This window comes from Schistocerca piceifrons, chromosome 2 (assembly GCF_021461385.2).
Source record: "Schistocerca piceifrons isolate TAMUIC-IGC-003096 chromosome 2, iqSchPice1.1, whole genome shotgun sequence".
NCBI classification, from domain to species: Eukaryota; Metazoa; Arthropoda; class Insecta; order Orthoptera; family Acrididae; genus Schistocerca; species Schistocerca piceifrons.
The window spans coordinates 166548984-166559269 of NC_060139.1; the positions used below are offsets into that span (position 1 = coordinate 166548984).

At 45.6% G+C, this 10286-nt stretch overlaps 1 protein-coding gene across 1 annotated transcript; it reads left to right on the forward strand.

Annotated features, from left to right (window-relative positions):
- The first annotated feature begins 3624 nt into the window (after positions 1 to 3624).
- Positions 3625 to 9467, forward strand: LOC124775220. Its single transcript, XM_047250059.1, has 2 exons — positions 3625 to 5161; positions 9346 to 9467. Exons 1-2 carry the CDS (start codon positions 3625 to 3627, stop codon positions 9465 to 9467), a joined length of 1659 nt encoding a protein of 552 aa, XP_047106015.1.
- Positions 9468 to 10286: the final 819 nt, after the last annotated feature.

Sequence of the window (10286 nt, forward strand, 5' to 3'; positions counted from 1 at the left end):
CGAAAATCTAATAGTCATGGGCGACTGGAATGCAGTTGTAGGGGAAGGAGTAGAGGAAAAGGTTACAGGAGACTATGGGCTTGGGACAAGGAATGAAAGAGGAGAAAGACTAATTGAGTTCTGTAACAAGTTTCAGCTAGTTATAGCGAATACCATGTTCAAGAATCACAAGAAGGAGGCATACTTGGAAAAGGCCGGGAGATACGGGAAGATTTCAATTAGATTACATCATGGTCAGACAGAGATTCCGAAATAAGATACTGGATTGTAAGGCGTACCCAGGAGCAGATATAGACTCAGATCACAATATAGTAGTGATGAAGAGTAGGCTGAAGTTCAAGACATTAGTCAGGAAGAATCAATACGCAAAGAAGTGGGATACGGAAGTACTAAGGAATGACGAGATACGTTTGAAGTTCTCTAACGCTGTAGATACAGCAATAAGGAATAGCGCAGTAGGCAGTACAGTTGAAGAGGAATGGACATCTCTAAAAAGGGAGATCACAGAAGTTGGGAAGGAAAACATAGGTACAAAGAAGGTAGCTGCGACGAAACCATGGGTAACAGAAGAAATACTTCAGTTGATTGATGAAAGGAGGAAGTACAAACATGTTCCGTGAAAATCGGGAATACAGAAATACAAGTCGCTGAGGAATGAAATAAATAGGAAGTGCAGGGAAGCTAAGACGAAATGGCTGCAGGAAAAATGTGAAGACATCGAAAAAGATATGATTGTCGGGAGGACAGACTCAGCATACAGGAAAGTCAAAACAACCTTTGGTGACATTAAAAACAACGGTGGTAACATTAAGAGTGCAACGGGAATTCCACTGTTGCGCAGTCCGGAACCGTGCGACTGCTACGGTCGCAGGTTCGAATCCTGCCTCGGGCATGGATGTGTGTGATGTCCTTAGGTTAGTTAAGTTTAAGTAGTTCTAAGTTCTAGGGGACTGATGACCACAGCAGTTGAGTCCCATAGTGCTCAGAGCCATTTGAACCATTTTTGAATTCCACTGTTAAATGCAGAGGAGAGAGCAGATAGGTGGAAAGAATATATTGAAAGCCTCTATGAGGGTGAAGATTTCTCTGATGTGATAGAAGAAGAGACAGGAGTCGATTTAGAAGAGATAGGGGATCCAGTATTAGAATCGGAATTTAAAAGAGCTTTGGAGGACTTACGGTCAAATAAGGCAGAAGGGATAGATAACATTCCATCAGAATTTCTAAAATCATTGGGGGAAGGGGCAACAAAACGACTATTCACGTTGGTGTGTAGAATATATGAGTCTGGCGATATACCATCTGACTTTCGGAAAAGCATCATCCACACAATACCGAAGACGGGAAGAGCTGACAAGTGCGAGAATTATCGCACAATCAGCTTAACAGCTCATGCATCGAAGCTGCTTACAAGAATAATATACAGAAGAATGGAAAAGAAAATTGAGAATGCGCTAGGTGACGATCAGCTTGGCTTTAGGAAAAGTAAAGGGACGAGAGAGGCAATTCTGACGTTACGGCTAATAATGGAAGCAAGGCTAAAGAAAAATCAAGACACTTTCATAGGATTTGTCGACCTGGAAAAAGCGTTCGACAATATAAAATGGTCCAAGCTGTTCGAGATTCTGAAAAAAGTAGGGGTAAGATATAGGGAGAGACGGGTCATATGCAATATGTACAACAACCAAGAGGGAATAATAAGAGTGGACGATCAAGAACGAAGTGCTCGTATTAAGAAGGGTGTAAGACAAGGCTGTAGCCTTTCGCCCCTACTCTTCAATCTGTACATCGAGGAAGCAATGATGGAAATAAAAGAAAGGTTCAGGAGTGGAATTAAAATACAAGGTGAAAGGATATCAATGATACGATTCGCTGATGACATTGCTATCCTGAGTGAAAGTGAAGAAGAATTAAATGATCTGCTGAACGGAATGAAGTCTAATGAGTACACAGTATGGTTTGAGAGTAAATCGGAGAAAGACGAAGGTAATGAGAAGTAGTAGAAATGAGAACAGCGAGAAACTGAACATCAGGATTGATGATCACGAAGTCAGTGAAGTTAAGGAATTCTGCTACCTAGGCAGTAAAATAACCAATGACGGACGGAGCAAGGAGGACATCAAAAGCAGACTCGCTATGGCAAAAAAGGATTTTCTGGCCAATAGAAGTCTACAAATATCAAATACCGGCCTTAATTTGAGGAAAAAATTTCTGAGGATGTACGTCTGGAGTACAGCATTGTATGGTAGTGAAACATGGACTGTGGGAAAACCGGAACAGAAGAGAATCGAAGCATTTGAGATGTGGTGCTATAGACGAATGTTGAAAATTAGGTGGACTGATCACGTAAGGCATGGGGAGGTTCTACGCAGAATCGGAGAGGAAAGGAATATGTGGAAAACACTGATAAGGAGAAGGGACAGGATGATAGGACATCTGCTAAGACATGAGGGAATGACTTCCATGGTACTAGAGGGAGCTGTAGAGGGCAAAAACTGTAGAGGAAGACAGAGATTGGAATACGTCAAGCAAATAATTGAGGACGTAGGTTGCAAGTGCTACTCTGAGATGAAGAGGTTAGCACAGGAAAGGAATTTGTGGCGGGCCGCATCAAATCAGTCAGTAGACTGATGACAAAAAAAAAAAAAAAAAAAAAAAAAAAAAAAAGGCGTCAAATACCCCATTATCAACACATCACTGAGTTTGAACGAGGTCCGAAAAGGGCTACGAGAAGCTAGATGTTCCTAATTCGATCTCCTAGAAAGACTTGGCAGAAATGTAACTACTGTACATGACTGGTAACCGCAGGGGGCTCCCGTCTTGGGTGTATGTGGGTGGCAACCACACGGGCCCTTAGCTAAGCCTGGCATTACTTCCACTTACTTCTGTCAGGCTTCTCCTGTTTCCTTTCCTATCCGGCCCCCCTCGGCCAACTCTTGGTTTCTTCGACCCCAACGGTATTAGGTTTCCGAGGCCCAAGGGTGTCTTTCACTTTCCTCTCTAGTATCTATGATCTACCCTTCGACCCAACGGCGAAGCGAGCGGAAGAAGAATCTTATATCCCAGCTTCTCAAAGATCGTGGAGGCGGAAGAGGTCATGCCAGACGAACTGGCTGTAAAGGCGCCGCTCAGCCATCATTGAGCTCGCGGCAGTTCGTTGCAGTTCTGGTACCTGAAGTCACATGTCACATACATATGTGCCGTGATGAATTGTTCCAGAATTATAATGTGTGGGTCACTTCCTCGCAAGCTGTAATCCACCTTAAAGAAATTCACGCAAATGGCAATTTCTCCTGTCTTTTTCTCTAAAGACCAATGGCGATGGGATAAGGACGATGGTAGCAGGCTCCGAGTGAGGCTGGAAGCTACTAGTCTGGACCTGCACACTGGCGGCAGGTGTGTGATGGTCGCCTTCCTGAGAACCCGTGTGACTACTCGGGAATCCGGTCCTGCATCTGCGACTGGGCAGGCCTATTTAGGATGACCGATGCCCACCCTGAATGGGGAAGGCCCTAGAAAATGTGGGCTAAACATCGGAAGTCACACTTGAACCGGGCTGGGAATCCGCACCCAGTAGGTCACTCCTTATACTGCGGACGTAAACAAAAGAAGAATGAAATGATTATGACAATAGGGACATGGAATGTCAGGACCCTCCTGGACGTGAACAATTACAGACCAGAGAGAAGAACCGCTCTTATCACCCAAGAACTAGCCCGTCTAGATATAGACATAGCTGCCTTGAGTGAGACAAGACTCTCAGGTGAGGGACGTATTAGTGAGGTGCGTTCAGGGTACACCATCTTCTGGAAGGGAAAGGATGCAGGAGAACCACGCATCCATGGTGCAGGATTTGCCGTAAAAACTAAAATAGTGAAAGATCTTCGACTTACACCTGTCTCAATTAATGAAAGACTGATGACTCTTAGAGTACCCATTGGTTCAGACAGATTCATCACCTTCGTCTCTGCATATGCTCCTACTTTAGACAGTGATAAAGACACAAAGAATCAGTTCTACCACCAACTGAACAGTACTCTCTCTAAAATACCCATTCAAGATAAAATAATTTTACTTGGTGATTTCAATGCCATAGTGGGAAGGGACAACCGTTTTTGGAGAGATGTCATGGGTAAACAAGGGGTGGGAAACTGCAATGCAAATGGGTTGCTACTTCTTGGTCTATGTGCTGAGCACGAGCTTTTCATCTCCAATACCCAATTCCGTTTGCGTAACCGCTATAAGACCACATGGATGCACCCACGCTCCAAACATTGGCATCTTATAGACTACGTTATTACGCGACAGCGTGACAAGAAAGACATTCTCATCACAAAAGCAGCACTAAACATCGATGAGTGCTGGACGGACCATAGACTTTCAGGCAGCCGTTTGAGAGTACCAAAGTATCGCAAGCCACGATCCCACTTTTCAAACCCACCACGCAGAAAATTCAACATAAGCAACCTGAACAACAAAAACGTTCGCTCACACTTCCAAGACATACTGTCTGAACAACTTAACAAAGCTCCAGCAACCACAGATGACGTCGAACAAGAATGGACCACATTAAAGAAGATCATCAAAGAAACTGCTGAGAATGTTGTTGGTTGTAGTGCACGGAAAAGAAGTGACTGGTTTGATGACAACCACGGAGAAATCCAAGCCATCATCAATGCAAAGCGGGATGCTTACCTATCCCTTGCTCAAGATCCATCCTGCGCAGAAAAGAAAGCACACTTTCAAGAACTCAAGCAGAAATGTCAAAGTGAAATACGAGTAATCAAGAACAAATGGTGGCAACAGAAAGCCACAGAACTCCAAAATCTTTCTGATGCAAGGAACCTGCGTGGCTTTTACGCTGGTATTAAAGAGCTGTATGGACCTATCCGCTCCTCATCAGGAGCACTGAAAGCTGCTGACAACTCCACCATTCTTACTGAAAGTCAGGACATCTTAAATCGTTGGAAAGAGCATTTCAGCTCACTGTTAAACAGCCCTTCTACTGCCGCTGGAGATTTTCTCAAAAATGTCCCACAGCACCCTCCAAAACCCTGGCTGGCTGATCCTCCAACTTTTCAAGAATTTTGCAAGGCACTCAAGAGTGTGAAACCTGGGAAGGCTCCTGGACCTGACAGCATCCCGATGGAGCTTATTGAGGGTGGCGGCTTGCCTCTAAAAACTAGACTCTTCTCACTTATTATATTAATGTGGGAAACCCACAAGGTACCAGCTGACTTGAAGAACTCCACAATTGTCACCATCTTCAAAAAGGGCGACAGAAGCGTCTGTGGTAACTACCGGGGAATATCTCTACTCTCTGTCACTGGAAAAATTTTTGCAAGAATCCTTTTAAATCGCCTCCAGACACTTTCAGAGACTATACTACCTGAGTCTCAATACGGGTTTCGACCTTCAAGAGGGACAATTGACATGATCTTCTGTGCATGACAACTACAGGAGAAGTGCAGAGAACAGCAAAAGCCTTTACTACTTGTTTTCTACGATCTAGAAAAGGCCTTTGATACAGTTCCCAGAGAAGCCATGTGGATGGTCTTAAAACGCTTCGGCTGCCCTGAACATTTTGTTGACCTGATTGAAGCTCTCCACGTTGATATGACTGGACAGGTCCTCTGCCAGAATGAAATCACTGGTGAATTCCCAATAACAAGTGGGCTTAAACAAGAATGCGTTCTTGCACCTACATTGTTTGCATTGTATCTGGCAGCTATGCTTTACGAGACAACGGTAAACAGTGCAGGAATAGAACTAAAGTACAGGTTTGATGGAGGATTATTCAACCAGTCCAGACTCCATTCAAAAAGGTTCACCAGTACCACTCGTGTGACAGAGCTGCAGTATGCTGATGACAATGCCTCTCCAGCTCATTCACCTGCAGAGTTGCAGCTGTCAGTTGATTCCTTCAGCAGGGCGTACGAACGATTTGGTCTCTCCATCAATATTCTAAAGACAAAGGTGATGGCGCAGCCAACTCCTGGCTCCTCCGTTCCTGACTTCAGCATATCCATCTATGATACACTCTTGGAACAAGTGGACCATTTCCTCTACCTGGGAAGCATACTGTCATCCAACTGCTCACCTGGAAAAGATGTGGAGAATAGATTACGTGCTGCACATGTAGCATTTGGTCGTCTTACAAAGCGTGTCTTCCTGAATAAAGACCTAACACTATACACCAAACTGATGGTGTACAAAGCTGTAGTCATTTCCACCCTGCTATATGGTTGCGAAACCTGGACGTTATATCGCTGCGATCTGAAGAAACTAGAACGCTTCAACCAACAGAAGCTAAGATATATCATGAACCTGAAATGGGATGACTTCATATCCAACACGGCTGTTCTAGAGAAAGCAAAAATGCATAGCATGGAAGCTCTTATCATTGGGCATCAACTCAGATGGGTCGGACATGTCCAGCGGATGAAAAATGACAGACTTCCACGCCAAATGCTGTACAGCGAAGTGAGCACAGGTAAAAGGCCACGAGGTGCCCCTCTCAAACGTTATAAGGATGAGTACAAGAAAAATCTGAAAAACTTGAACATCGATCCGAGTAACTGGTCCACAATAGCAGAAGACCGAAGTCGCTGGCGCTCAGTTACCTCAAATGCTCTTCAAAACTTTGAGCTGGAACGTCGAAGAATGGAGAATGACAAACGCCAGAGACGTAAACTCCTCCAGGCTCAGCCACGTCCTCCACCTTCCATCAGCTGTAATGTCTGTGGCCGCCTGTTCCACGCTAAGATTGGATTGCTAAGCCATCAACGACACTTCCACGCCCGAACCGTGACAAAGGAAATCTCAGGAGAGAAATGAAAACTCGGATACGAGTATCAGCCGACGACGACGACGACGACATGACTGGTGGCAGCGGTGGTGACGAGAATCACCGTGTTCGGTTTATGGCTCTGGCGGATCGTACTGCATCTGCAGCAGCAATCTGAACAGCAGTTGGCACCATAGTGACACAACGAACAGCTACAAATCCGTTACTTCAAACACAGTTCCGTGCCAAACGCCCTGTAGCGTGCATTCCACTGATTCCAAACCATCGCTATTTGCGACATCATTGTGTCAAGAGAGAGTTCATAGGCTGGCAGAGTGGAGGTCTTTTGTGTTTTCTGATGAAAACTGGTTCTGCCTCGGTGCCAGTGATGGCCATTTGTTCGTTAGAAGAAGGCAGTTGAGTGCCTGCAACCAACCTGTCTGCGTATTAGGCACACTGGGCTTCACCTGGAGTTATGCGATGTTGTATGACCAAAGGTGCTCTCTCGTGGTTATTCTACGCGCCCTGAATGTAAGTTTGTACGTAAATCGGCTGATTTGACCTGTTGTACTGCCATTCATGAACAGCATCCCAGTGGGCATCTTCCAACATGACAACGCTCGTCCACATATCGTTGTTGTAACCCAACATACTGTATTTGCCTTGACCTGCTCGATCACCAGTTTTGTCTCCAATCGAGCACACATGGGACATCATCGGACGATGACTCCAGCGTCATCCACAAGCAACATTAACCCGTCACTTTATTAACCGACGAAATGCAATACCCATGGAACTCCAACCCACAAACTGACATCTTAGACATGTACAGCACAACGCATGCACGTTTGCGTGTTTGCGTTCAACATTACACCTGTTATTAATGTACCAGCACTTCATATTTGCGGTGGCGTATCTCGCGCTTACATTAACCTGTGATGTTGCAACGTTAATGACATAAATGCACTAATGTACATTAAAACTGCCACACCACGAAGATGACGTGCTACAGACGCGAAATTTAACCGATAGGAAGAAGATGCTGTGATATGCAAATGATTAGCTTTTCAGAGCATTCACACAAGGTTGGCGCCGGTGGCGACACCTAAAACGTGCTGACATGAGGGAAGTTTCCAACCGGTTTCTCATACACAAACAGCAGTTGACCGGCATAGCCTGGTGAAACGTTGTTGTGATGCCTCGTGTAAGGAGGAGAAATGCGTACCATCACGTTTCCGACTTTGATAAAGGTCGGATTGTAGCCTATCGCGATTGCGGTTTATCGTAACGCGACATTGCTGCTCGCGTTAGTCGAGATCCAATTATTGATTGTAGAATACGGAATCGGTGGGTTCAGGAGGGTAATACGGAACGCCGTGCTGGATCGCAACGGCCTCGTATCACTAGCAGTCGACATGACAAGCATTTTATCCGCATGGCTGTAACGGATCGTGCAACCACGTCTCGATCCATGAGTCAACAGTTGGGGACGTTTGCAAGACAACAACCATCGGCACGAACAGTTCGACGACGTTTGCAGCAGCATGGCTGCGGTTACCCTTGACGCTGCATCACAGACAGGAGCGCCAACGATGGTGTACACAACGACGAACCTGGGTGCACGAATGGAAAACGTCATTTTTTCGGATGACTCCAGGTTCTGTTTACAGCATCATGATGGTCACATCCGTGTTTAGCGACATCGCGGTGAACGCACTTTAGAAAAGTGTATCCGTCAACGCCATACTGGCGTATCACCCGGCGTGATGGTATGGGGTGCCATTGGTTACACATCTCGGTCACCTCTTGTTCGCATTGACGGCACTCTGAACAGTGGACGTTACGTTTCAGATGTGTTACGACCCGTGGCTCTACCCTTCATTCGATCGCTGCGAAACTCTACATTTCAGCAGGATAATGCAATACCGCATGTTGCAGGTCCCGTACGGGCCTTTCTGGATACATAAAATGTTCGACTGCTGCCCTGATCAGCACATTCTCTAGTTCTCTCACCAATTGAAAATGTCTGGTCAATGGTGACCGAGCAACTGGCTCGTCACAGTACGCCAGTCAGTACTCTTGATGAACTGTGGTATCGTGTTGAAGCTGCATGGGCAGCTGGACCTGTACACGCCATCCAAGCTCTGTTTGACTCAATGCCCAGGCGTATCAAGGCCGTTATTACAGCCAGAGGTGGTTGTTCTGGGTACTGATTGCGTGAAAATGTAATCACATGTCAGTCCTAGTATAATATATTTGTCCAATGAATACCCGTTTATCAGCTGCATTTCTTCTTGGTGTAGCAATTTTAATGGCCTGTGGTGTATGTGACCTAGACAAATGTATTCCTGAAATTTCATTACTTTACATTGATCATTTTTTGGTGTTGCGATTTTTCCCCGTCTGTGTATTTTCTACATCACGACTACAAATTGGGAAATCAGTTGAGCCTAAAGTTGCTAAAGAATGTTAGAAAGGCAACAGGTCTGTCCGCAGACATTTGCCACCTCCTCCGCTGACAGTGTCCTGTTAGTAGTCGGTCGGTATTTGCACCGCAGGTGGCCACCGAGAGCGCAAGTTGGGCGTGCCGAGCGTCGCAGCAAGTGCTTACGGGGCGAGCCGGCCGCAAATTTACAGCGACGGCGAGGCCGAGCTAAGCGCAGGCGCCGTGTTTAATTAACAGCTGGCCAGCGGGGGGGGCACCACGTGCGGACCCACCAACTTTGGGCGCTGATATGCGCCCGCGGAAATCACCGACGACGTCACGCCCGGTCCACCACAAAACCGCGCATCCAATCTCGCCCCCATATCGCGGGAACTGCACGCCGCCAGCCCCTTACCGCTGCGTCCAGAACTTCCCTGCTCTTCTCAAAGATGAGAATAGCGAAGTATCTTTTCCTTGTGTGCCTGAACAGCTCTTTGCACATGTGGAAAGGGAACTCAGCTGCGGGCTACTTACGTTTTTATTCTTGATATATTAACTATTTGAATAATTAATTTACTTCATAAATGTTTATTTGTATGGCCATCTTCCGTGGTTTCTACGTCTTAAAAAATTTTTTTTAGTCGTCAGCCTTCTCATTAGTCTCTCCTGTGGCAACCTCTTTATCTCTGAGTACCACTTGCAACCCACGTTCTCATTTGTTTGCTGGGTCTACCCTAATCTGTATCTTTCGCTACAGATTTCATCCTCTACAGCACCCTTCAGTACTATGGAAGTTATTCTCTGATGTCTTAACAGATTTTCTGTCATGCTACCCTTTCTTCTTTTCAGTGTTTTCCACATATTCCTTTCCTCTCCGTATAAACCTCTTCATCTCTGAGTAGCACTTGCAAACTACGTTCTCATTTGTTTGCTGGATATATCCTGATCTGTATCTTTCTCTACAGATTTTTCTCTCTACACCTCCCTTTAGTGCTAAGGCAGTTATTCTCTGGTGTCTTAACAGATTGTCTGTCATGCTACCCTTTCTTCTTTTCAGTGTTTTCCACATACTCC